The 27,971-nt window shown below is 39.3% G+C and overlaps 1 protein-coding gene and 1 long non-coding RNA gene across 7 annotated transcripts in view; one reads left to right on the top strand and one right to left on the bottom strand.

Moving 5' to 3' along the window:
• Window positions 1-5,790: 5,790 nt before the first annotated feature.
• Window positions 5,791-27,971, top strand: part of Napepld (N-acyl phosphatidylethanolamine phospholipase D) — a 29,150-nt gene continuing 6,969 nt past the window's right edge. Inside the window, exons 1-5 of one of the 6 annotated variants that reach the window (XM_048339859.1) lie at window positions 5,979-6,005; window positions 13,568-13,583; window positions 20,519-20,586; window positions 21,393-21,699; window positions 25,615-26,261. In XM_048339859.1, coding sequence (XP_048195816.1) covers window positions 21,406-21,699; window positions 25,615-26,261 — 941 coding nt within the window. In that variant the 5' untranslated portion in view covers window positions 5,979-6,005; window positions 13,568-13,583; window positions 20,519-20,586; window positions 21,393-21,405. Of the gene's footprint in view, window positions 5,812-5,890; window positions 6,114-13,567; window positions 13,584-20,518; window positions 20,587-21,392; window positions 21,700-25,614; window positions 26,262-27,971 lie in introns of those variants that run through there. The other 5 variants (XM_048339862.1, XM_048339860.1, XM_048339856.1 and 2 more) reach the window with 5 other exon arrangements.
• Window positions 6,234-27,290, bottom strand: LOC125346937. The gene is made up of 3 exons (XR_007210069.1): window positions 27,280-27,290; window positions 14,866-14,870; window positions 6,234-6,449 (listed from the first exon to the last, which is right to left on the bottom strand). It is a non-coding gene; the product is annotated as an uncharacterized LOC125346937 (long non-coding RNA).

Below are 27,971 nucleotides of genomic sequence, written 5' to 3'. Positions count from 1 at the left end.
GATTCACTCATTATGTTCTTTGAACCAAGTAAGTGTAGGAGTCATTGGAAAAAAAAACAAAAAGAAAAATTCTCACACTTTCCTGGCTAATTTATCAATGTATTTCTCTTGGTAATCTAATTAAGGATTAAAACTAAAGTCTAACAATTCATACTCACAAAACATACATATGGGCTATTATATTTTCCTTTTTCACAACTTTTGTTATTGTTTTAATATTTTAAAATATGTCTAAAGTTCCATAGCTGTGATTAAAAGTCCAATAGTGCTGCAACATTGTTGTGATTATGGCTTTACTGTAACATTGTGTTATATTGGATACATGCCCAGGAGTGGGATTGCTGGGTCATAGGGTGGTTCTATGTTTAGTTTTTTGAGGAACCTCCATACTGCTTTCCAGAGTAGATGAACAAGCTCACATTCCCACCAAAAGAGTATTAGAGTTCCCTTTTGGGTGCATCCTCACTAACATTTGTTGTTTGTTTTCGTGATGGTGGCTATTCTAACTATTCCTCATAGCCAAGATATGGAATCAGCTCAGATGCCCCTTGATAGACAAGTGGACCAAGAAAATGTGGTATATATACACAGTGGAATACTCATCTATTAAAGAGAGTATTGTGCCATTGGTAATGGAAAGACTTGGAAAAAATATTAAGTGAAGTAAGCTAGACCCAGAGAAACAAAGGTTGTATGGTTTCCCTCATTTGTAGTAGCTAGAATGTGCCTATAAAAAAACTAAGTAATCACACTGGTGGTAGCAAGTGGTTACAAATGAATTAACTCCGCCTATTATAACAGATGCTATGGAAAGCTCAAACAGTATAATTTGTTAGAAAGACTAGGACAAAATCCAACAAAATCAGCACCAAGAATTGGGTACATCTAAGAGGGGGTGAGGCAATGGGGAAAAGGGAAAACTAATGAAGGGGAGAAGGAGGAGCGAATGCAATGAAGAATTAATTGTATATACCACAAAACTAAGAAAAGTAAGGGAAGGGGTGGTTGAAGGGAGGCGAGAATGCTCTCTCTTTTTGGTCAGTCATGGGGTTTGAACTCTAGGCTAGGGCTCTACCACTTTGAACCACAGTGCCACTTCCAGTTTTCTAGTGATTAACTGAAGATAATAGTCTCAAGGACTTTTCTGCCTGGGCTGGCTTTGACCCGTGATCCTCAGATTTCAGCTGGTGCCTAGCTCTGTTCTTCTTTAAGGAAGTGACAGCCCTTTAGCTGAAGTGATACCACTTTAGCCATACCTCCAGGTGCTCACAGCATTAATGAACTTTTAAAAAGCTAAGCAACAACTTAGAAGGCAGCATTAGTGCTGAGTGGTGGCACAAAAGGGAAAGACAAATAAAATTCAGGTCAGAATCTAAAATTAAACCATAAGTGCATAAAGTACAATGTTCACTTCATGTTGGTAAGAAGCAGGGTAAGCCACAGAGGTTTTGGCATGATAGGCAAAACCCAATCTGGGTGGGTCTAGAAAAAAAATCCAACCAATTTTAATAAAAATTCATAAAATTCATGTATTATTTCCTGAATTAAGAAAGCATAGGCATCTATCGTAGGCCTCTATCCTGAACAACAGTCTCAGGATATCAAAAAGACAATTCACAACAGCCAAAATATGGAAACAACCCAGATGCCCCACTACAGATGAATGGATCCAAAAAATGTGGTACGTATACACAATGGAATACTACATAGTGATTAGAAATGATAAAATATTGGTATTTGCAGGGAAATGGTCAGAACTTGAACAAATAATGTTGAGCGAGACAAGCCTAGAACACAGAAAACAAAGGGCATGATCTCCTTGATATATGACTGTTAAGGGGGGGCTGGGGGGGCAGTAGAGACCAGGTCTGCGAAACAAAAAACTTCTTGTCAAATGGTATTTCCCACAGGTTTGGGTCAGTGACCTTACATTATATAACTAAAACCAAACAACTATTAAACATAAAAAGGTCTAAAATAGACCTCTCAGTGGATCACAATAGCTCAAAAGCTATGTATATATGATCATATAAGTTAAGGATAAGCAAACTCTATTTTTGACGTTATATTTAAAGTTCTAGGTGAATTTCCTTTGGCGTATGCCAGGTGGCTACTGTATATGTTTTTGGTATACTGGGTATTGTATATATGCCTACCTGATCTAGGGAAGGGAAAGAAAAACGAGGGTGTAAGATATCACAAGAAATGTACTGGGCTGGGAATATGGCCTAGTGGTAGAGTGCTCCCCTCGTATACATGAAGCCCTGGGTTTGATTTGCCAGCACCACCTATATAGAAAACGGCCAGAAGTGGCACTGTAGCTCAAGTGGCAGAGCGGTAGCCTTGAGCAAAAAGAAGCCAGGGATAGTGCTCAGGCCCTGAGTTCAAGGCCCAGGACTGGCCAGAAAAAAAAAAAGAAAAAAGAAATGTACTCACTGCCCTATTATGTAACTGTACCCCTTTTGCACAATACCTTGTCAACAAAATTTAATAAATAAAAAATAAAAATAAAATAAAAGAAAGCAGGTATGCCCCCCCCCCAAAAAAGAAAGCATAAATATTACTCAATATAGCTTCCAATGTTGTGTTATTCATTCTATTTAGCTTTTTCTGGAAAGTTGCTTATCTAAAGCTCATTGCAAAATGTCCTCTGAATAACGTTTTCTTTTTCATGATAGTTGTATGATGTTGAGAAAGGAAAAAGGAAGCTGATTCTACTGACTCACATTCAACCTTGTGCTGACATAGCCACCCCATGTACTTGCTTACAGCCAAAATACATTTTTTTCTTATTGTTCCCTCCAACCCCTAAAGGCTTCTTCTTCTTCTTCTTTTTTTTTTTTTTTTTAATTTTTGGCTGAGAACATCCTAAGGAAGGATATGTACACTGAACTCTTTCCTAAAACAATGGCATGGTCTAAGATGGTTTGTGCTGGAATAAGGATCAATAGAAGCAAATCCTAACTCTTGACAAATATCCTGACTTTCTCTTTTTAGTCTTTAAAAGAGTGCTCTAGGAAGTGGCACTGTGACTCAAGTGGTAGAGCAGTAGGCTTGAGCTTAAGATCTCAAGAACAGCGACCAGGCCCAGAGTTTAAGACCCATGACTAACCAGAAAAAAAAATGTGTTCTAATCTGTGACCCCCTCCTAATGAAACATATTCTAGTTTGTACTAAAATACACTGTGTGTGTGCACACATATGTGCACTAGTCTTCACGCTTGAACTCAGGGCCTGGGCCTCCCTGAGCATTTTTTTGCTCTAGGCTAGCACTCTACTACTTGAGCCACAGCTCCACTTCAGGCTTTTTGGCAACTAATTGGAGATAAGAGTCTCAAGGACTTTCCTACCTGGGCTGGCTTTGAATTGAAATCCTCAGAGCTTAGCTTCATGAGCAGCTAGGATTATAGGTATGAACCACCAGCACTAGACTTGAATATGCTGAGTTGTATTTGTGCTATGAATTTTAATGCTAAGACCTAAAATAGAATCTATGTTTAATAAACCCTCTGTGATGGCAATATATATACACACACACATATATATATATATATAAAACAGCCACACAAACGTTCAAGTTGATTTTTATTTAAATAAAATAAGAAAAGGCAATACATGAGCTTTAAGTACTAACCTAGTTCAGAAACAAACAAGCAATAAGTATAAGACTTTCTGAGTCCAATCATGGAAATTTGAGTATGGTCTGAATGAAGAGGGAATCATTTCTTTTTTTTTTTTTTTTTTTTGGCCAGTCCTGGGACTTGGACTCAGGGCCTGAGCACTGTTCCTGGCTTCTTCTTGCTCAAGGCTAGCACTCTGCCACTTGAGCCACAGTGCCACTTCTGGCCATTTTCTGTATATGTGGTGCTGGGGAATCGAACCCAGGGCCTCATGTATACAAGGCAAGCACTCTTGCCACTAGGCCATATCCCCAGCCCCGGAATCATTTCTTTAGGTGTGACAATGATACTGTGGTTATGAAGTATCTTAGGAGAGCCAGCTGAACTATGGTGTCTGCAGCTTTTTTGTTGTTTATTATTACTTTTGTAATGAAGGATTTTTTTTTAACTTTGCTGGGCAAACCCTGCCCCACCCTGATGCAAGTAGTTTTAATCACACTTAGGTGAACAAATGCAGCAGTGGTACTAGATACTATGTTGAAAATGAACTATATAACTTGTTGGTAGGCATGGTAGGGTAGACAGTGATATAAGAGGTGATACTGTCCAAGATGAATTTCACTTTTTTTTTTTTTTTTTTTTGGCCAGTCCTGGGCCTTGGACTCAGGGCCTGAGCACTGTCCCTGGCTTCCTTTTGCTCAAGGCTAGCACTCTGCCACTTGAGCCACAGCGCCACTTTGGCCATTTTCTGTATATGTGGTGCTGGGGAATTGAACCCAGGGCCTCATGTATATGAGGCAAGCTCTCTTGCCACTAGGCCATATGCCCAGCCCCTGAATTTCACTTTTTGCCTGATTTATATATAGCTGTAACCCGTGTGCATCTTTATAATAACACTAAAAACGATTCAGGTTTATAATTATAAATATTTACAAATATATATGAACACATAAATATGTACTATAAATGTATAAATATTTATAATTATCATTAAATGAATTTAAAGGATTAAGAAAAAAAACTGCGAACCAGTTTGAGGAGATAAGGTCCATAGTTACATAAAGTTACTTCATAGTACATGGAAACATTTAAAAAATTCAGGATGGTTTAGCTTGCTTTTCTCCCAACATGTCTGTACTAGGGTCTGTTGTTTCAAAACCTGCTCCCCGACCCAGGATAACCCAAACTGTTTCTATCTGTGAACTCACCCTAGGAGGGCCTTGGCTTTTTTTTTTTTTTTTCCCCCAACCATTCTTCATTGAATTCAGTCTGCTTATCTCTTATCTGTAAGTTACTTCCTGAAGTAACTAACCTCCATCTGCAATATAAAAAAGAAAGTCCAGGTAAGAAATTTAAAAATCACACTTTTATCCTTTTCTGTTCTTATCCGGGGACTTTATTATTTTAAGAAGATGGAGAATTACAAGAGAACTGTTGTGTACCAGGAGGTTCTGGCATCCTTTCAAATGAGCACACTGTGCTAAGGCAGTGCTGCCAATCATACTCAATACCTACAGTAGACACGTGCCATTCAGTTTTTTGGCCACCAGGATCCCCACCAGGACCCAGAAGTTGTATGTTAATTCTCTATGCTGAGTATCGGAGGACCATGAAACTTTAGCAGTAGTGTGCAGGAAGGCGTTCCTGTGAGCTGGACACAACCCCGGGGACTCCTTTACCAAGATGGCGACGGCGCCGCAGCCTATGGGGGCAGACATCTTAGTAAAGGCCCGGGCAACGGTGCGCGGGACTAACGGTGGCCAGCCAGACGGCCGGATTCCGAGGTCACCTCAGTGAGTGACCTTGCCATGGGAGAGTGTGTGTGTGTGTGTGTGTGTGTGTGTGTGTGTGTGTGTGGCGGGGCAAGCCCAGCTGTCGTTTGTGTCTCGCGCAGCCCGAGGCGCCCGGCGGGCTTCGAGAGACTGCGGCAACGGCTCCCCTCCAGGATGGTGAGGCGTCGAGTGCTGAAGCGCTGCCTACAGCTGCTGGCCTCCGGGACCGAGACAGCGCGGCGAGGCCGGGGGCGGAGGAACGTGAGCGCTGGGCGTCGAGGGACCACCCGCCACACAGGGACGGCGTGGCCCGCGGCGCCACGGCCCGCAGCGACGGCAGCGTGGGCAGCCAAGGACCAGCCACAGAAACAGCAGCAGCAGCGGCGGCGGCGCACGCGCCTGGCTGTCCCTCGCGCAAGGTGAGCCCCGTCCCCCTCCACCATAACCACGCCCCTCCACCATAACCACGCCCCTCCGCCGTAGCCCCGCCCACCCGCCGCGCGTCCGCGCCCGCGCCCGCGCCCGCGGTCAGGGAAAGCAGTGCGCGCGCCGCAGCCCGTGGAAGGTTCGTGCCCTCGGCGGTTCTCGCTCTGCTGCTTCGTCTTCTGTCTCGGTGAGCTGCGGTCGGCTCTTTCCCGCCTGGGCCTGTGTGGGCTTCTCAGCCAAGTCCAGCAGGCTGCGAGTGGGTTTCCCGATCCCCCAGCCCTGCTTCCGCCTGCAGGTAGATGCTGCTGCAGTGTCAGTCGCCGGGCTGCGTTTAAATTTCTGCACCTGGAGCCTTGCGGAGCCTGCGTCTCCCGGGCCGCCTGGTCGGAGAGCCGGGGTTTTCTTTCTGATTTGGACCCTCACCCCTGCAACCCCGGTCTTGGGGTGAGTAGCTGTCGCCTGTGGAATTTAAGGCACCCCTCTCCCCCCGCACATTACCGGGCTGCATCTTCACGGTTGGATTAAAAGTGGGTGTATCTTCTTTGGGTTTTCTGTCAATCTGTGGGTCCACAACTTTCTCAGAGCAACTTATTTCGGCTTCATCGCTAAGTTTTATTTATCTTCTGGAAAGCTTTTATCTGGAAATAAATGGATCTATTTAAACACAGAAAGGAAAGGAAAGAGCCAAACTTTGAGGGCAAGGTGGGGAGGGTGGAGGAAGTCGATGGTTTTTGAGTTTTCCGTTCTGTACTTGTTTGCTTCATTAAATTGAGCATTACTGCAGGCTCTTCAGAACAGGAAATCAGATAAACTTTTTTTTTTTCCTGGATGAAACTCTATATGGTCCTGATACTTGAAATATGCCTCCGTTAGCTCCGAGGGTCTGATGTATTACACCTCAGTTGAACCTGAAAAATACTAAGGACATGTTAACAGCCTTTTAAAAAGCTATTGAGTTCTTGCCTTTGCTCTTACAATAGGTTGTTCCATATATGTTATAACATGACTTGCCTGGTTGATTTTAGCTTAGCATGAAGTGCTTGGTATTTATGCCTGTTTCGTTTATCCAGAAAGTCATTCCTCACAGTTCTCTGCAAATGAAATAATTTCCATCTTATTAGATGGAATTCCAGCAATTCTTACTCTACATCATTGCTTATGATGTAGAAACACCGACATTTAGAAACAAGTTATGTAATCTTGAAAATGAAAGAAAGAATACCTATATCCCACAATAGCCTGGTTTTGTTACAGGAAAATAGTAGGTCTGTTAAGAAAGGACTTCCAGACAGGTGTATTTATTTAAAGTAAGATTTTATTTTTATTTTATTTTTTGCCAGTCCTGGGGCTTGGACTCAGGGCCTGAGCACTGTCCCTGGCTTCCTTTTGCTCAAGGCTAGCACTCAGCCACTTGAGCCACAGCGCCACTTCTGGCGGTTTTCTATATATGTGGTGCTGGGGAATCGAACCCAGGTCTTCATGTATACAAGTCAAGCACTCTTGCCACTAGGCCATATTCCCAGCCCTAAGGTAAGATTTTAAAAGAGAGGTTGAGGAACAGGTTTAAGTCAACTTGAAATGCAAAGTTGATTTTCAGAGATTATAGTTTATTAACATTCTACAGTATTTCCTGCTGTGAGAATCATAGATGAAAATACTACATTTCATATGCCCTTATTTTCACTCATTTCAAATTAAACTGGACAGATTCTACATTGAAAAATCAAAGTTTAAGTTAGTTCAATATATGAAAGACATTTTACCATAAGCATTGCACCATCAGGTTTTGGTTATGATTTTTTCAAAGGAATAAAGGAATATTACATTACTTTGGTACTTGTGAGTTTGGAAGTCTAGGTCTTTTTTCCGGCTGTGGGGCTTGAACTCAGGACTTGATGGGCACTGTCCCTGAAGTTCTTGCTCAAGGCTTGAGTTCTACCACTTTGAGCCACAGCACCATTTCCGGTTTTCTGATGGTTAATTAGAGATAAGATTCTCACAGACTTTCCTGATCTGGTTGGCATTGAACCAATATCCTCAGATCTCAGCTAAGATTACAGGCATGAGTCATTGGTGCCCAGCTTAGGGAAAATTTTATGTACTTTTAGTTTGCATTTTGAAAGGTAATACTTACCTTTGATTTTCTTTTCTCTTTATAGTGGTAGCTGTGGATATGGTGTGGTTTTCCCATACCTTTCTCCTCCATGTAAATAAGAATATGGCTATACCTTGGGTTGTGTTGATCTGGACATTTTACATTGAACTGTACATACAAGTGAAAAAGTCTGTATTGAAATATTATTAGGGAAATGAGTTGTGCACATAAACTAATCATTAAAGAACATTTTTAACTTGAAAATCTGAGAAGGCATGCATAAAACTAGCATAGATATCACTCAACTGATTTCTGTTATAAAGTTCAAGTAATATTTCATTTTAGCTTCTACATTACTGAAGAATTCTACATGTCTTTAGTTTATATTCTTTACTTGACTTAAATTTAATAACCATTGTATGTTTATTTTATTAACAGGCTTTCATGGTAGAGGATGTGTTCTGGGATATCTTTGAAGGCATACTGTCATAGATAGTCTTTTGCCAACTAAGATGGTTAAATAATTTATTATAAATTATTTAGTATTTATTTAATAGTTACAAGGCTCTTTCATTTTTCTTTTCTTTTTTCTTTTTTCCAGTCCTGGGGCTTGAACTCTGAGCCTGAGCACTCTCCCTGGCTTCTTTTTGCTCAAGTCTAGTACTCTACCACTTGAGCCACAGTGCTACTTCTGGCCTTTTCTGTATATGTGTTGCTACAAGGCAAGCAGTCTACCACTAGGCCATATTCCCAGCCCCCCATTTTTCTATATTTTTTAATGGTTTTCTTTCTTTCTTTTTCCCATCAGAGACTGGGACTTGAACTTGTTATCTGACTGGACTTGTTATCTTTATGCTCTATTGGCAGATACCCTATCACACAAGCCAACCTAGTGGTTTTATAGACATAGGAAAATAAAGATAATTAATTATCTAATGCCATGGATGAAGAAACAGGAATTTGAGAGTCAGGCAGACTTTACTGATTTCAGTAAAAGTCCCTTAGCTCTACAGCTGTGTGTTTTATTAGACAAAGGTACCATTGAAGCCAAGACGTGGGTCACCAACATATCTGTAGATTGCTTCCCTAAACCTCCGGTAATGGGCTGGAAGGAGTCATTTCATTGACTGAAGGTTACTGTATATGGACCAGCATACTTTAAAAGCTTGATTGAAAATTCTGCCTGCTGCTTTGCACAATGTCTTTCCTCTTGAACACAGCAGATTTTCATGGTCAGCCAATTTGGGAGCTTCCCAGATTAAGGGACGCTGACACATTGAAAGTGAATACCTGTAGAATTCTGTGTGATTTTATAATCTCTCAATTATAAAGTTATCAAGATAAAGAAACAAGACATTCTCTCTCTAACACTTTTAAACTGGCCACATACTCATTTGTTTATAAGATCCTTAGGCAAGGATGATCAAATGACAGTTACTTGTTTTTGAAGTTGTTTTCTGTATTCTGAAGTTTCTACAAACTGCAAAGGTATTTGTTTCTCAAGTTACGATATTCTTTCTTTTCTCTCTTGAGAAAGACTTAAGTTCCTGCATCCTCAATGTTGTGTGGTTAAACTAGCTCATAAAAGACTAGAGAGTTTCTAGACTCAAATTTCCTTTTTAAAATATTTGAGGTTAAACTAAGTAAAATACTCTACATGAGGTGCCGTGCCATTTCTCTTCCTATACTGACCATAGGCTTTTCTAGGTACTGTTTCTAAGCACAGTTAAGGTGAGAACATGGGTAGTAGTCCAGACTCCATCTGTAGCTAGAGCTCAGACCCTTGTAACATCATGTAACTCTGGCCTGACTTGCTTTAACTGTAAAGAGGTCACACAAATGATGACTTATCATAGGACTACTCCTATGGGAAGAAATTCTAGAGGGTATGCATTTGGTCCAACCGCTTTAGGTTATAGCCCTTCTATTTCTTTTTCTTCTGCTTGGGTACTGGGGTGTAAACTTAGGGCCTGTGCTAGCAGGCACTTTACTGCTGGGCCATGCCCTCAGCCTTTTTGTGTTGTTTTTGTCATGAAATCTCGCTTTTTGCTGGAGGGTCTAGACTGATCTTCTGTTTATGCTTTCTACCATAGCTAGGATGACAGGCCAGTGTTGCTATGCCCAGCCTTTTCTGTTGAGATAGGGTCCATTCTGGCTAGGAACAGCAACTTCCTGATCTTAGTCTCCTATATGGGATGACAGGCATGTGTGACTCACACCTGCTGTTGGTTGAGATGAGGTCTCTGAGACTTTTTGCTTGTTTTAGCCTTGAGGTGGCCTCCTTATTTCTACCTCCTGAATAGTATAGGTATAAAGCACCCCTGTCCCCTTGGATCTCCTATTTTTATCCTCACAAGTGTTTAGGCTTTAGTGATAACTCAAAACTACAGTATCAGAGTTGGGCTTTTTCACTGTTTCACAGAGATGAGAAACTTATCATTCTTCAGTGATAGTTGATTCCTTTCTCAATCTTGCCTTAACAATGTCTTAATTTTCTAGGTGTTCACTGTATGTACAGGAATGTGTGCTATTTATAGCCTGTTTTTAAAAACTGGGTGAATGTTGGCAGACCTATACTGAATATCATCACAGTGAAGAATTGGACCTAATAAACGTGATATTCTCAGTAACATTCTCTTGGTTAAGTGTGGCTATGTTGAGTTTTATCGTTCTTTTGCATAGCCATCCATTTTTTTTTTTTTTTTGTCAGTCCCTTGGACTCAGGGCCTAAGCACTGCCCTTGGTTTCTTTTTGCTCAAGGCTAGCACTCTGCCACTTGAGCCACAGCGCCACTTCTGGTTTTTTCTATATATGTGGTGCTGAGGAATTGAACCCAGGGCTTCATGTATATGAGGCAAGCACTTTTTGCCACTAGGCCATAATCCCAGCCCACCACCATCCAAATGTTTTAAAATCATACTGGATAGTAAAACTTCATCTCCTTTTCAAAATAAACTGCCCACCCCTTCATGATTTTGTTGAAGATATAACTTTGTATATTACTCTGAGGTATAGAATGATCAACACTTTGAGTGCGATTACTGGGAAATCACTAGGAAGCCCATACCTGAAAGTGTCTTTTTGTGGGACTTGACTAGCAATTTGTACCAGTTGGAAAGATAAAATACCAACTGTTTACATGTTTACATGTTTAAGGCACTGTTCATATTTGTATGAATGAAATATAGAGTCAATTTATTATTTGTTGATTACTTTTTGGTGTAATTTTAGATGAGAACAATTGAGCAACTGAATAAAGTAGTTTAATTGTTTGAAACCTTCCTCAAAATTAATATGGCAGTTACATTTTTGTGTGGAAATTAGTATTTATTGTCTACTAAGAAATTTTTACTTCAAAATGGAAAAAGAGCCCCCCAAACTGTTGGAAGCAAAAAAGGCTAGCTCATTCAGTGGGATCATAATTATTAAATGCTACTAACTATAAAATGTAGCTATCAGCTTAAAATAAATTGATAGGATTTTCCTTGTAGGTTCAACATGATTAGTGAATAGAACATGGGCTTTGGCTTTTGACCAGCCTGAGTGGTCCAACTGATACTGACATTTTTTTTTGGTATGGGGCTTGAAGTTAGGGCCTAGGTGCTGTCCCTGGGATTTTCTGCTCAAGTCTAGCTCTGCCACTTTGAGCTATAGATCTACTTCCAGTTTTTAGGTGGTTAATTTTAGAGTCTTATGGCCTTTCCTGCCTAGGCTGGCTTTGAACCACAATCCTCAGATATCAGTCTTCACTGTAGCTAGGATTAAAGTGATGAGCTCCAGCTTCTGGCTCTGTTACCAACTTTTTATTTATTTTTTTGGTTTGTTGTGGGGCTTGAACTCAGGGCTTGGGCCCTGTCCCTGAGCTCTTTCTGCACAAGGCTAGCATTCTACCACTTTTCCCACAGCTCTACTTCGAATTTTTGTTTTTTTTAGGTTATTATTAGAAGTGTAATGTACAGAGAGGTTTTAGTTACGTAAATCAGGTAATGAGTACATTTCTTTTTGAACAAAGTCACCCCTTCCCTTGTTGTCTCCAAGTCCTCCCCCTCTCTATCCCGACCCCCACCCCCGAAGTTGTATAGTTCATTTTCAACATAGTGTCAAGTGAATACCACTGCTGCATTTGTTCACCCTTGTCTCCATTTCTGTGACCCCCTTTCCTTCCCAAAGACAGATAAACAAGACAAAAAGAAAAGAAAAGAAGGACAGAAATGGGGGGGGGGGGACACTTGTTACTGTTACCAACTTATTTGTTTATTAAAAAAAAAATCCTGGGATTTGACCTCAAGGCTTGAGCACCACTGCCAGCGTTTTCTGTTTATGTGGTACTGAGGAATCAAACCCAGGGCTTCATGAATGCTAGGCAAGCACCCTGCCACTAAGCCATATTCCCAGCACTCTTACCAACTTTTTGACTTTGTGTAAGCTATTAGTCTCTGTGAACTTCTGTTACATTATCTGTACTTGAGGATAATAGTATCTACCTTAAGATGTTGTGAGGATTAAGTGAGGTAATGAAGATATATGTAAAGTGTTTATTAAACAGCAAGTACTTAATAAATGATAAAGTATGTAATTATGTATGTTGTTTGTATATCCACATTTGGATTTGGCAGGCTGTACTTTGGGAATTCATTTTAGGTAAATTATCCGCGTTCCCCCCCCCCCCCCCAGCTACTTTTTAGCTACAGACCCAGCTTTACTTTTGATGTTTTTTATAGCTCGTCTAAATTTTCTAGTTACAGCAGTTGTATTAGGACATGACGCATTTTGAAAAATTACTCAAATATATTTATCCTACACATGGAAGAAGTTCAGGCTTGGTGTTGGGCCCTGACATCCTTCTAGCTTCTTGTTGCTAGTTGACTCTAGATGGCTTCAAGAAGGAATGTGGAAGGAATCTGGAGAGTGCCTTCTGTTCCCATATGTGACTCATGCTTCTATCACATTGGTCAGAGTGTGAACAAGCATGGCCTGCTCTAGCTGGAAGACAGAGAGACCTAGTCACTTAGCTGGTGCTCATGCCCTAAGTAGAATAGGGATGCCGTTGCTGAGGTGAATAAGTATCTTCTAGTGTTTACCACTATAACCCTATAGAATTCCACTACTCATTTATTTCCCCTGACTTCAGTTTTTATTTTTATTAGGAGTGTTAGTGGGATTCCCTTTATGGAGTGTGTGTGTGTGTACTGGTACTAGGGCTGGAACTCAGGGCCTGGGTCCTGTCCTTTAGCTTTTTTGTTCAAGACTGAGAGTCTATTACTTGAACCACAGCTCCAGTTCTGGCTTTTTGCTGTTTATTGGAGATAAGAGTCTTATGAAATTTGCTGCTGGGGTTGGCTTTGAACTATGATCCTCAGATCTCAGCCCCCCAACCCCCAGTAGCTAGGATTACAGGTGAGAGCCACCAACTAGCTCCTTTGTTGACTTTTCCCTCTGTTCTTTACTTACTTTTGCTTCCTATTATTTGATTTTCAGCAGGTGATACTTTAAAAATTATTCTTCTCTGATGGGCAATTAAGAATTTAAACTGTTCTTTATTCATTTTATAAATATTTAATGAACGCATGTTATAGGCTGCTTCATGTTGTAGACAATGTGAATTATTACTGATGTATTTCTTTCTTTCTTTTCTCACCTTCCTGGGAACACAGTCAAATCAGGACTCAGGTGGGTTGATTTCAACTTTGCCTGGGGCACAGTAGTCTTCTCAGTGCTAGTACGGAGGAAAGGATTCTACCTTTCTAGATCAGAGTATGGAACAGGTAGGAAGAATAGCCTTATAGTAGGCATATGCCAGACTAGCATAAATTCTAGGCTACTAGACATTCACTTTGGACTTTCCTAAATGTCTGCCCCTACTTGGGTACCTATCTCCACCCCCCCCACCCCACCCCGTATTTTCATTCCCACATGTAATCTGCAAGCTCTACAGATAACTCTGACCAATAGCTAGCATTTGAAAGCATAGGTATTGGCCATCCCAGAGGACCATGCGGAGATAATCACAGAAAGGAGAAGATTCATAAGGAGGTTTATTAGTGGGGCCATAGTTCCCACGGGAGAGGGAGCTACATGGCATCTGCACCTTATCCAGGTGGCAGCTTCTCTGGGGTAAAGGGGAAGTAGTTAGGTAGTGAGTAGGAGTGGCTCATTAGGTATGGGTGGATCTGGGGGCTAGTGGGAGGAGCTGAGGACCTGAGGCTAGGGAAATGCTAACAGCATTGAGTATCTTAGTAGGTGTACAGCTTTGTAGTAAGACAAATACTGTTTTTCACTTAAATGGGAGATGAATATCTCTTCCTCCTCTTCTTCTCTTTCTCCTCCTCTTCCTCCTCTTCTCTTCCTCCTCCTTCTTTCCCTCTTTCCCTCTCCCTCTCCTCTCTTCTCCCCTCTCCCCTTTCTCCTGGGATTTGAAATGAGGGCCATTGAACTGAGCCATGTCCCTTGCCCTCAGAATCTTTCTTGACAACCTGTTTAGACCACAGAGAAGAGGTGAGAGAAACTGTTGCTGTGGGAAAGGGGAAAACTGAGAGATTAGTAGAGTTTTTTAGACTGGAGGCAAGATACTGGAATGCATTAGGGTCAAACTTAACTTGCTCAGGGTTTGCCCTATTTTTCTCATTGAAATTTCCTTTGTGCAAAAGAAACTTCTTAAGTGGGGCTTTCAGCCCTGAGGAAAATGGTATATATGGTCAATATTAGTATCTTGAGTTTGTAATTTTTTTCTCCCGGAGTGCAATGCTGAGGAGTGTGGGATGTAGAGGATTATTAGTTTCAGAACCAAAAGACTCAAAGTTTGTAAGAACCTCCAGGGGCTCCGGTAGTGGGGTTGGTGAGGTCACAAGGACTAGGATTGGGTAAGAATTTTGTGGAGAATTGTAAATAACTTAAGATTTGTGTGAATTGCAGGGAAATAAGCCTTCCCTTATTCAAATATCAGAAGGAAAACACATTCTATAGTTGATCCTGTTTCAGTTCATTTGTGTCATTGCCTTTAAAAGCCCACGTATCTCAGCATAGGAATTTAAAAATGGCATATATGTGTAGATACCACATTTTATTAATAACTTGAACACAATCACACAGTGGTTTACAGTTATTGAGGGCTTACCATGTGCCAGATACAGAACTAAGAATTATGAAACTAAGGCCTGGAAAAAGGAAAGGTAAGTGTCAAAGTTGGGAAGTATTTATTTTAAAGTATGAATTCTTTGGCACTTTTCCTGCTAATGTGGTTTTCCTGATAACAAGTCATGTGTATTATAAGTATGTTCATAAAAATATGATTTCCTAATTTTCTACATACTTCCTGCTATTCTTAAATAGAGGATACTGAATTGAACTCAGGATCTCAAAGTTCCTTTAAACGTCAAGCTTCTATTATTGTTGACCTTGTATGCCTTCCTTCAAGACTCCAAACCTTGCCGTCTGTGCTAAAGAGGTAGGAGATGGGTGGGCAGGTTCTGACCCTCAGTTAACCTGAACCTTGTTTTCTTTGTTCAAGCTCCACTGCTGTTTTTTTTCTTTCTTTCTTTTTTTTTTTTTTCATTTATTCTTTTCTCACAAAGGGATGTACTACATGTGACATCCAGGGCAAAACAACCAGTCTGTCCTGCCAGTTCATTTGTGAGTCAGAGGCTCCAGTAACCTCTGTTGACTTTCTTGCTTTCATCTGCTTCTTTGTTGACAGCAGGGCTCATTAATTTGTTGACCATGGCCTGGAAGTGATGGGCCTTTTCAGTGTCACTGACTGGGGCGAATTGCAGGGCTTTCTCTGTCAGTGTAAGCTACATGGCATGTATGCAGAAGGACTCCTCACCCTGAAAATTTAGGCCTGTGGGTTCTGGAAATGTTTTATCTTAGACTGCAATTTTTATCTGTCAGAGATGACACTTGAAATATGATGGATAGTAAGCCATAATGTGTATGGTACTTTATAATTAAAGTCAAATACTCCAGATAGTATTCACTGTATCTGGAGAGCTAGAACTTAGATAAGTAGACAATTAATTGAAACAGTATTGTTATTGTTACTATTATTATTATTATTGGTAAGCCTTCAGTTTCACTTAGGAAATGTTCTCTATGATTCAGATTTTTCTCTTGTTATTTGAAAAAAGTCATAACCAGCCAAGGTAATATATTTTAAGTTCTTTTTTTCTATTTAAAAAAATTGTTTTATTGTTTTTATAAAGGTGATATACAGAGGGGTTACAGTTACATAAGTCAGGTACTGAGTACCTGACTTTTTGGACAGTGTCACCCCTTCCCTCACTCCCAGTTTTTTCCTTCCAACCCCTACACAGGTGGCATAGTTCATTTTCAATATAATGTTCACTGCTGTATTTGTTCACTCTTTGTCCCTCCACTTCTTTGTCTACCCTTTGTCTACCCTTAGACTTGCAGAGACATATAAACAAACATAAAGAACAAAAAGGAAAGAAAACACAAACAGCAAAAAAGAAAAGAAAACCTCTTGCTTTCATTTCCTGGAGTTCATTTCAATAAATATTATTTTGTGTGATCAGATGGGAAACAGTGTTTTTAACCATGAGTTCACCAGTGCTTTCAGCAGAGGCTCTTACCAGTAAGTTCTGAAAGTGAAATGACTGTATCAGATTTGTCCTGTGATCTCTTCTCAAATGTCATTTTGTGCCCTGAAAACTTTCTGGTTAACTTGGCTTGTAAAATTACAGTAACTTTCCTGTTCTCGGGTGAAAATACTTTGCCTCCGCCTTGTCAGTCAGCTTGGATTACAGGTGGGAGCCATGAGAACCTGGTTTAAAGTATTTTTAAACATAAGAAAATGCTGATTTTTATAAGAAATAAACATGAGCTTTTATAGTCTTTCGCTATATAAAATCATTAAAGAAGGAAAAGTAGAATTTCGGCAAGCTAAGGTTTTAAATCTGTCTGATATTCTGAACTGGCTCCCAAGAAACAACTCAGTTGGATCCAAAGGTCCTATGTATTGTGTATTATTTACTCTCCCACTGAACATAAATAATAGTAAAAACAATATTTGTACATATAGCACATTGAAGTTCTAAACCATGGTGCCAGTCACTCAATATTTAGAGGTTACTATCTTTAACAGGAGGAGCCTAGATTTGGGTACTTTTGAGTTATTTCTGCCCTACCTCTAGGTAATGGTGGAACTAGAATTTTGTTTTTCTGCCTCCAACTTATTTCTTTTCAGTCTTGTGAAGGTAAATGAGTACAAATATATAGACTTACATTACAAGTTCATATATCTATATGTATTTACACTACTTCTAATATTTTTTACTAAGTTTTCAAAAGTTGTCATAACTTAGGTCTAGTGTGCTTTTAGGTACTATATAATAAACTTTCAATTATTTTCTTTAGCTTCTTAGCAAAACTGGTTAAGTCAATAAAGTGAGCTAAAAATGAAATTTAGTGGGGCTGGGGATATAGCCTAGTGGCAAGAGTGCCTGCCTCGGATACACGAGGCCCTAGGTTCGATTCCCCAGCACCACATACACAGAAAACGGCCAGAAGTGGCGCTGTGGCTCAAGTGGCAGAGTGCTAGCCTTGAGCGGGAAGAAGCCAGGGACAGTGCTCAGGCCCTGAGTCCAAGGCCCAGGACTGGCCAAAAAAAAAAAAAAAAAAAAAAAAAAAATGAAATTTAGTAGCAAACAATACAGTACTTTCTTGGTTGATATAAGCTGTGTGGGTGCCTCCCACAGAACATTCCCCCTTTCATGCGCCAGTGTCTGTACTTTCCTGCTTGGACATATCTCCCTCCCACCAGCCTCTTCACTGTCTGCCAAGGTCTTGCCTGACATCTTACTAAATGTGAAGGATGGGGACACTCACTTTTCTCTCCTGAAGCCTGTGCTGAGTTCAGTGAATGGAAATGATTTCTTTAGCTGTTACCTAGCATCCTATTAAAAGGGACCTTTGAAAAACTAACAGGCGAAGCTGGGTGCTGGTGGTTCATGCCTGTAATCCTAGTTACTCAGGAGGCTGAGATCTGAGGATTGTGGTTCAAAGCCAGCCTATGCAAGAAAGGCTGTGAGACTCTTATCTCCAATTAACTACCAGAAAATTGGAAGTGGCACTGAGGCTCACATGGTAGAGCATTAGCCTTGAGCTGAAGAGCTCAGGGACAGTGCCCAGGCCCAGAGGTCAGGGTTCAAGCCCCACAACTGACCACAAAAAAAAAAAGATAGGAGAGAAAATGTAAAATTAAAGATTTAATGTTATTTAGTCAGCAATACCTAACAATACAGTTCTAAAATATTTTCCAGACTTAGTGTTAACAATTTTATTGTAATGGACAGTCATTCACTTAGTACTTAATATAACATCTACTGTAGAAATGCTGGTTTGCTACATCATAATTTATGTTGAAATCCCAAATATATATTATACCACTGTGATTTTTTTCCCCCTTTCTAAATAATGAAGCAGTATATTCAATTCTAGGGAGTTGGAAAATTCTAAATGTCAGAAAAGGAAGGCATGAAACACTTGCTTTTGAAATAGAGAATTCTTACATTTGGAGAGCATTTTACCCATGTGCACAGTTATTGAAGTGAAATATTTGTACTTGGCTGACTTGTCTTGTGTAAATGTCACAGCTCAGAGCTTTCTTTGGTTGGAGAAATAGGGACTAAGTTATTCTGTTATTAAATAGGCAATTAATCTTCAAGGAAATATAGAGAATATATGTGATAATTTCTAGATGAACTTGATGTTTGTCCTTTTTGTGATAAATTGAGTGAAAAAGCTCAAAGCTAGTTAGTAAGCAGGATCATACACATATATCTTCATTTCTGAGCTTTGTCATTTTATCTTTGGTTTTTAAAGATGTCCTTTGTGAGATGGTGGCATCTAGTACAAGAGTGACCATCAGACCACTGTTGACAGGAGCTTTCTTGTATGACCTGGCTTATAGATGAGTGCCACATATCTCTATGAGCTGCCAGCTCCATTCAGTTACTAGATGCTGTCCCAAATCCTTTTTCGATGTTTGTTTGAAGTCTTTGAAACAGAGTGTTTGTTTTTCTTTTTTACATATTTGTTTAAAATCATAAGTCCCAAAATTTATTTGGTACAATTATGTATGTGTTTGTATGTATGTGTATATGTACATATATGTATGTGTGCATGTAAATATATACATCTTTGAATGTAGCAAGTACATATATCTCATAAGTTCTTTATCATCATGAAGGACAGTATGAGATCAGCTCTAATGTCTGCAAATTAATTTAAACTAAACTGTGTGTTTTCATCTGTTAAATGAAGTGGGGCATAATGGATGGTTATTGTGTCCTACTATTGTAAAGTCCTCAGCCTGAACTTAAAATATAATTCAGTTTAAAAAATAATTGTATGATATCTGAGATACTGCACCCAGATAATTTTTTTTTTTTTTGGCCAGTCCTGGGCCTGAGCACTGTCCCTGGCTTCTTTTTGCTCAAGGCTAGTACTCTGCCACTTGAGCCACAGTGCCACTTCTGGCCATTTTCTATAGATGTGGTGCTGGGGAATCGAACCCAGGGCTTCATGTTTATAAGGCAAGCACTTTTGCCACTAGGCCGTATTCCTAGCCTGCACCCAGATAATTTTAACTTCTAGTAGAGCTTAAAGAATTAGATGTTTGCCCAATTAATGGGATTAGAGAAAAAGGAGTTAGTACTTGTACCTGCCAAGCACTTTATGTATATTTTATTACTTAATTCTTTGAAACCATCATAAGGCGGCAGCAGCAGGTATTTTACTGGTGAGAAATGGAGGATTAGAAAAGATTATGTTATAATAGCTGCTACGTGCTCCCAGACAATGGTAGCTGAGAAACCGTGTCTACTTTAGCTTTTGTTAGCTGTGACTTTTCATCAGTGACTTTTTTCCTCCAGATTGTGGATTATATACTCTAGCATCTGAGGAAAAAAGTGTTGATTCAGTGTCCCTTCCTGGACAGTCTTCTATTTAGTCACTATTGTAGCCATAAAAATATCTGGATTTCTGTTGTTGTGCTTCTTTTCTGAAGGATATAAAGTATGTTTGTGTGCACTGATTCCATTAAAACAATTACATGAATAGTAAAATTTGTTAAATGTAATAGAGACGTGAAATTCATGGCAGAGAATTTGATACTCTCAGTACATTATTTATTACTTTTGTATATCTGTAGCTTGGTATATATAGTTCACAGTCAGGAATTTCAAGGTCTTGAGTTAATCAGTTGTGGGTGGTGGTAGAAGTTCAGTAGGAATAATGAAATCAGCATCAGCAAGTAATGTTTGAGCCATTGTCATGTGCAGTGTGTGTGTGTGTGTGTGTGTGTGTGTGTGTGTGTGTGTGACTAAAATTCCAAGTGCTTTTGTCTTAGCCATCTCAATCCTCTCAATAACCCTAGGATCAGGTACTGTTTTCATCACCATTTTGTAGTTAAGAAAAAAAATAAAGGCACAGAGAAGGCAGGACATTTATTCAATGCCATATAGCTAGAATACATACTGTGTTGACTTGGCAATTCTAACTGATTACTTCTGAGTTGATTAAAATTTATATTAGATTATTGAAATGTCTCTCAAATAAAAATGTTATTTTTCATTCTTGAGATTTAGACTTTGAAGGAGTATTGATAATAGATTTATCTTCAATGTAAAAATGAGTAGGCCTACTGGGGTTATAGGTAAGTCAACTTAAAATACAAAGATAATTTAAAGGAACTAAAGCAATTCTTACTATGTGTTGTACCAGCAATATTTTTAAAATTCAGTACGAAATGTTATAGATTGATGAAGGGGCTTGTATTAGTTGGCTCATGTTTTTAGAGGTAACAGTCCATGGCTGCTGATTCTGTGTTTCCAGAATTCAGTGAGCAGTAAGTACATCATGGTGGAAGGCTTTGGTAGATCAGAACTGTTCAACATAGGAAGCAGAGAAGGTTAAGAAGAGGGTAGTAGCAAGATATCTTTCTGGAGCACATCCCTCCCAAGTGACTCAGGTCCTCCTATCATCCACAGTTCCACCCTCTCAATAGTCTGTGCAGTGTATTAACTCACTGATTAAGGCAGAGCCCTCATTCTCCAGTCACTTCCCCAAAGCTCCACTTCTGAACTCTGCTTGCATTGGGGACCAAGCCTTCAACATATAAACCTTTTCAGGGGATACTTTATATCCACATCATAACTATGATTTAATTTCTATAGAAGGCCAAAAATTTCACGTTTAAATGTTGTCTAGGGAAATATTAGATTATTACAGCAGTGACAGAAGTTTTGAAAGGTTTGACTGGTAGGCTGATAGACAGGGCAAAAGTCTTTTTTAGTGAGCAGTGATACTAGATTCTAAAATTGTATTCTGCAGGAAGAAGGTTTGAGTTAATAGGGGCATTATGTTTTTATAAGTTGGAGAAAATTTCTAGTGACCAAGAAATATGTTTTTCTGCCATTATCTTAAATTCAGAACCTTCCACCATTCTTTTTTTTTTTTTAGTTCTCCAAAGGACATGGATGAAAACGAAATTACCCAGTCCCCAACGACAAGCAGCCAATATCCTAAAGAAGCAGTAAGAAAACGGCAAAATTCAGCACGGAATTCAGGAGGAAGTGATTCATCTAGGTTTTCCAGGAAAAGCTTCAAATTAGATTATAGATTAGAGGAAGATGTAACTAAATCGAAGAAAGGAAAAGATGGGAGATTTGTTAACCCATGGCCAACATGGAAAAGTATCTCTATTCCGAATATTCTCAGATGGGTGATAATGGAGAAAGATCACAGCAGTGTTCCAAGTAACAAAGAGGTAGTATTTGGCCTTGTTGAGTGCATTGTATATACTCTTAATACAGGTACTGTAACATGCCCCCAGTTTCCACAGACAGAATGATTTAGAGGTATAGGAAGTAAGTGATGAATTGTAATTGGTAAGATTGGAAATAGCTTTACCATTAGCCTATATTAGTTGTACAAAGTTTTACTATGACTTTTTTTACTACTATGATATTTTTATGTATAATATATTTCTATCAAATTCATTCCCTTTATCACTCCCCTTACCAGTTTTTATTTCTGATCTCCTATGTCGTTTCCTCTGTTTTTAATAAAAGCCTACAACTAGATAAAATGAAGGCTGACATGTTATTTCAGGGATAACTACAACTCCTTGTTTAAGCCTTTTAAATTACTGAAATGATAAACATTCACTGATTCTAAAATGTTATAGCATTGTACATTAAAAATAAAAACAAACAACAATGTGAGGAACTATGGGAGCATCTACTTTAGATGATTAGGGCAACTCAGAATTTAATCGGATTCTAGAAATTTCTTTGATTAGATCCCAAGAAACTAGAATTTATTAAGTCAGTCACAACATCAAATGATTATTTTGGAAATAAGATAATATATAGTTATGCTACATTATAGCTTGACATTATCACATTATAGTATAGTTAGGTATATAAATATGAATGTATTTTGGAATAAACACCATTAAATTATACATTAATTGTAACTCAAAATAAAGAAAAAGGGTCATAACAAGCTCTATAATTTAGTTGCCTGGTCAGAAAACAATGTTTCCTTGGGCCATTCCTAATATCTGTCTCTTCTGGGTCATTAGTGCAGATTGCCAGTTCACAGGCTGCACATTGTTCAGTTGCTATCATTGCGTTGTGCTGTTGTTGGCTCTGTGACCTTGTCTGATTGTTACTGTGAGTCATAGTCAAGCATAGAGGAAAAGATACGACTGGAGAATTTCGGATGGGGAGACAGGCCCTTCCTGAGTTTCATTAGTTAAAGGAGGCTGTCCTAATTGGTGACTACTATACAAGTGCACACAGAGCAGTTTACTTGGGGTAGGAGAGATACACAAAACAAACTGCCACACCATGAACGATGGCCAGGTAGAGAAGCAGGACACCAGGAGTTTGGAAACAAGGTTCAAGTTTTGAATTTTAAACTGATCCTCACAGGCCCCCCCGCCCAGAAAATTCTGCTGTAGTTGGGCTCTAGCATGTCCCCAAAGCCCACATGTTAGTCCCCTGTTTGATGCTAGTGATGAACCTTTTTTTTTTTTTAATTGGCCAGGCCTGGGATTGAACTTGGGGCCTAGGTGCTGTCCTTGAACTTTTGTACTCAAGGCTAATACTCTACTACTTGAGCCTCAGCTTTACTTCTAACTTTTTGGTGGCTAATTGGAGATGAGTCTTATGGTCTTTCCTGCCTCAGCTAGCTTCAAACTTAATCCTCAGATCTCAGCCACCTGAGTAGGTAGAGATTACTGGTGTGAGCCACTGGTGCCCAACTTGCTAGTGGTGAAACTAAGAGTTGGGATGTAGTGGGAAGTCTGCTGGTCTTTGGGGATGCTCTTTGAAAAGGTTAGTGGGACTTTGCGCTATCATATGCTCTCCACCATGATGTGGTGTTTTACCACAGGTCCCCAAACAGCAGGGCTTACTTAATCATTGACCGATACCTCCCAAACTGTTAGTCAAACTCAACCTTTTTTTTTTCTTTGCAAGTTGATTTAGCTCATATATTCGTTATACTAATGGGAAGCTAATATCAACTCCATTTTTGTTTTTATTTACACTTTGGAATATAAAAGTATGACAAGCTAATCTTGGCCACTGAGATTGTTTTGAGGTTTACATGACACATCAAAGTATTTAAAAAATATAAAATTCCTTCTTAGATTAGGACATTAGGAGTAGGATGCCTTTTGAAAATGAGCTTTTAGCAAGAAAAAAAATGTATGTAGATAGTCTTTATAAATGTAGAGCTGAAAGGCTTACAAGTCTAGGACTACCAACCAGGTTCCTTTACCAGAGACAACAATTTCCAGGGCTTTACATTGTTCCCTAGACCTCGTCTAAAGCAAAGGAATGAATGCTGTTTCTTAGCATTATTTAACAGACTTCTACGCAGGATTATCACATTTTAACTCTGTTCTGCAACCCCTGTACCAACTCTAATGCTTCTCCTTGACTCTTCCTATTCTGCTAGAATAGATATATCAAGACACTGTTTTTTTCCAAGTTAGGAATTTAAAATACAAAGCCATTTTGATGGAGCTTAAGCTCTGAGTGTACACTGCATGGCAAAAATGTTAATCATTACCATAAACAATTCAGTTGGAGGTATTTTGGTAACATAACTACCCAGTGCTCTTATATGACTCAAGAATAAGTGTGTAAAATTAAAATGTTATTTATTTTTATTAAGATATCTGACTTTAGGGCTGGGGATATAGCCTAGTGGCAAGAGTGCCTGCCTCGGATACACGAGGCCCTAGGTTCGATTCCCCAGCACCACATATACAGAAAATGGCCAGAAGCGGCGCTGTGGCTCAAGTGGCAGAGTGCTAGCCTTGAGCGGGAAGAAGCCAGGGACAGTACTCAGGCCCTGAGTCCAAGGCCCAGGACTGGCCAAAAAAAAAAAAAAAGATATCTGACTTTAGGATAAGAGTGTAGCTCTAGTAGAGCTCCTGCTTATCCATCGGGAGTCTAGGACCAAAGTGGTTTATATGCCCAAAGACAACTGCCTTGCCATCTTTGTATGTGAAAGACAGGACATTGCTAAACTGACCTATACGTGCTTATTCAGTGTTGTTGTTTATTTTCAAGGAAATAAGTTAATGTAAATGAGTATTGTTTATGCTACAAAACAGTCATGATTTAGTGCAAAGAGAGATGTTTTTATTCAGGAAAATCTAGCTTCCATTCCTGATTAGATGCTTATATGAACTTGGCCATTTCTTAATGATTCCTCTCTGTGTTGGTCTAGTTATGTAAGATGGCATTAGTACTAATGTCCTTAAACACCTGACAAAGAGTAGTGGCCAAATGGACATTAGGATTTTCCACTTTTCCCAAGAAAAGTAAAACATTAACTATGTACTTAGTTATAAGTCTTGGGATTTTCCTCTTTGCAGTTGTCAGAAAGGAAGGCCACTAAGATTGTTTGATCTAGCCAAGAAAATGCCAGTGAGTCCTTGGTTTCCTTAAATAAATAAGAATCCCTTCCCTCTTCCCTCCTGTTTCATCGTGCTTTTTCAAACTCTGGTTATTAGGAAGAATCACCTCTTAAACCTCTTAAGGCTTCAGGGTAAGAGATGAGAAGAACCTACCTCTTAAGGGTGAAGAATGAAAAGAATCATCTATGAATTGGATTTTCCAAAGAGATGTCATGATGCTCCACTTTGAGTTATATATACTAAAAAAAAAAAATAGATTCATATCAGAAATCCAAGAGCTTAAAATCAGTTGTCATTGGCTTTCTTTACTATTTCCAAGGACCGGGGTGCTTCCAAGGCAGTTGTCGGCAGGAAACACATCAGTCCATTGAAGTGAAAATAGCCAAATGCATGCATTTAGGACAATCTACTTATGGTATTTAAGAAGACAGCCTTTGAAGAAATGAAGAAATGTAGCATTGCTCAAAGTTTTAAAATTTCATTTTCTTTTTCTTATTGTATGGGGTTAGGATTACTATATTATAATTAAGTCAGATCTGGAGAGAAGTTAAGGATGCATTTTCAGAGAAAAACAAAAACAAAAACAAAACCCCCCAAACCCACAAGTTTATCAAATGACTTCAGTTTTCCCAAAATAGCTTTTCTCGCTATAATTTAGGACAAAATATGGTCTGTGATGATATAATACCTCTTTTTAAAAATTCCAGCTGACTCTTTCTTTTTCTTCCTCTCTATATACAGGAACTTGACAAAGAGCTCCCAGTGCTTAAACCATATTTTGTGAATGACCCTGAAGAAGCAGGAATGAGGGAGGCTGGCTTAAGAGTCACATGGCTGGGACATGCGACACTGATGGTGGAAATGGATGAGCTCATATTTCTTACAGATCCTATCTTTAGTTCTCGTGCCTCTCCATCACAGTACATGGGTCCAAAGCGATTTTGTCGTCCTCCATGCTCAATAAGCGAACTCCCCTCAATAGATGCAGTCCTTATCAGTCACAACCACTATGACCACCTGGACTACAGTACTGTCATCACCTTGAATGAGCGATTTGGTAACGAGTTGAGGTGGTTTGTGCCCTTGGGTCTCCTTGACTGGATGCAAAAATGTGGCTGTGAGAACGTGATTGAGCTGGACTGGTGGGAGGAGAATTGTGTCCCTGGTCACGATAAAGTTACTTTTGTTTTTACTCCTTCCCAGCACTGGTGTAAAAGGACCTTAATGGATGACAACAAGGTTCTGTGGGGCAGCTGGTCTGTCTTGGGGCCTTGGAATCGATTTTTCTTTGCAGGAGATACTGGATATTGCCCTGCTTTTGAAGAGATAGGGAAGAGATTTGGACCTTTTGACCTTGCAGCTATTCCCATTGGAGCTTATGAACCAAGGTTTGTAAACTGGCAAAGAAACCTTCTCACCACATGATAAGTTAACTTCAAAAGTTATGATACTATGTCATTTGTGATGTTAGTCCTGGGCTTTGTTATGTTGTTGTGGTTTGGTGGGTCAGATTCAAATCAATTCTTTAAAATTTTAAACATTTTGATCACATTCCTTCCCATCAAATAGTTACTCAGACTCAGAAATGACATTACTAAGAAAAAGAGACCAAGCTAAAGGGAACCATCACATCTCACCAGAAGTTCACACAGCATTTAAATTAAAATTAAACTTAACAGCCAGTTAATCAGGCCTAACTCTCTTTTTGCTAATCTTTAAGTAGTTGTACAAAGGAGTTGTCATTCCACAAAGCAGTTTATGAATACTAGGCATCTTGATCAGTGTCATTCTTTTTATCACTCTTCTCCCTCCCTCACAGCCCCAGCCCTTCAGACCTAACTCTCATTCTTCCTTTCACGGGGAGGATTCTTTCCTATGTAACTACTTTTCTCTCCATAATTGGGATATATCAGTTCTGTTTGTTTGAGTGAGAAAGTATGGAGTTCGCTTATAATATGAGTCCCTTGCGATGGTCTTATTTCAGTGTAAAATGTACCTGGCGGTGAGATTGCATTCCTCCCTGCTTGCCCCCCCCCCCCCCCCCCGCCCCAGCATGGTATATAACCTCACATATTTTCACAGCCACACTATCCTTGGATATCTAGACATCTAGCCACTGTCTACTTTTCCTTAACACTGTTAAGGGAAAAGAGAAGTGATTCCACAGAATATAGTTATATTTTCAGCCAACTCTGATTTTGTACATACAATTAAAGAGAAAACATATAACAAAGTAAGAAATAATTTTTAAAAATGCTTTATCTTATTCTATGGAGCTTTCACAGATAACTACAGTACATTTTAGGCAACCCTACAAGCAAAGCAACCAGTCTTCTTTTTCCCATACATGGAGAAATTAGATGAATCGGATCTCATATTTCCATCTGATTTGATATGGTTATTAACCCAAAAGGTTTGTTAACAACTTAAAAAGTTCACTAAAACCATTTTTATCTTTACTAAACTTTATCCTTCTCAGCGTTTTTGTTAGTTTCCTTAAGGCATCTGGTTCCTGATACTTACTACAATTACCATAAGTTAATATTAGTGCTTGAATTTCACTTTTTTCACTTAAATGATCCTAGTTCTAATGAAACGTTTGAAAAACAGCCAATCTGTGTCTTTAAAAAAGAATGATTACAGCTGGGTGCTGGTGGCTCATGCCTGTAATCCTAGCTCCTCAGCAGGCTGAGATCTGAGAATTGTAGTTGGGAGTCAGCCTGGGTAAAAAGATCTGTGAGACTCTATCTCCAGTTAACCACTAGAAAACCAGAAGTGGCACTGTCTCAAAGTGGTAGAGTACTAGCCTTGAACAGAAGAGCCCAGAGATAGCACTCAGGCTCTCTGAGTTCAAGTCTCATACCCCCTAACCCCCCCGCAAATGATTACAAGTCAATTTTATATGCTATAATTTTTACTAAGTGCAATTAACATATTAGAATACTAATTTATTGTTAACATTTGTTCTAGACAGAATATTAATACATTGTTCTTAACAATGTGTTAATATATGTAATTAACATTAGAATATTCCTTATTTATAATTATGAAAACAAGTATTTGCAGGTATTATATATGTGTTTAATATATGTTTGTGA

This window comes from Perognathus longimembris, chromosome 2 (assembly GCF_023159225.1).
Source record: "Perognathus longimembris pacificus isolate PPM17 chromosome 2, ASM2315922v1, whole genome shotgun sequence".
NCBI lineage: Eukaryota > Metazoa > Chordata > Mammalia > Rodentia > Heteromyidae > Perognathus > Perognathus longimembris.
The sequence above is the reverse complement of the archived record's forward strand: the minus strand, read 5'-3'. Positions and strand labels throughout refer to the sequence as shown.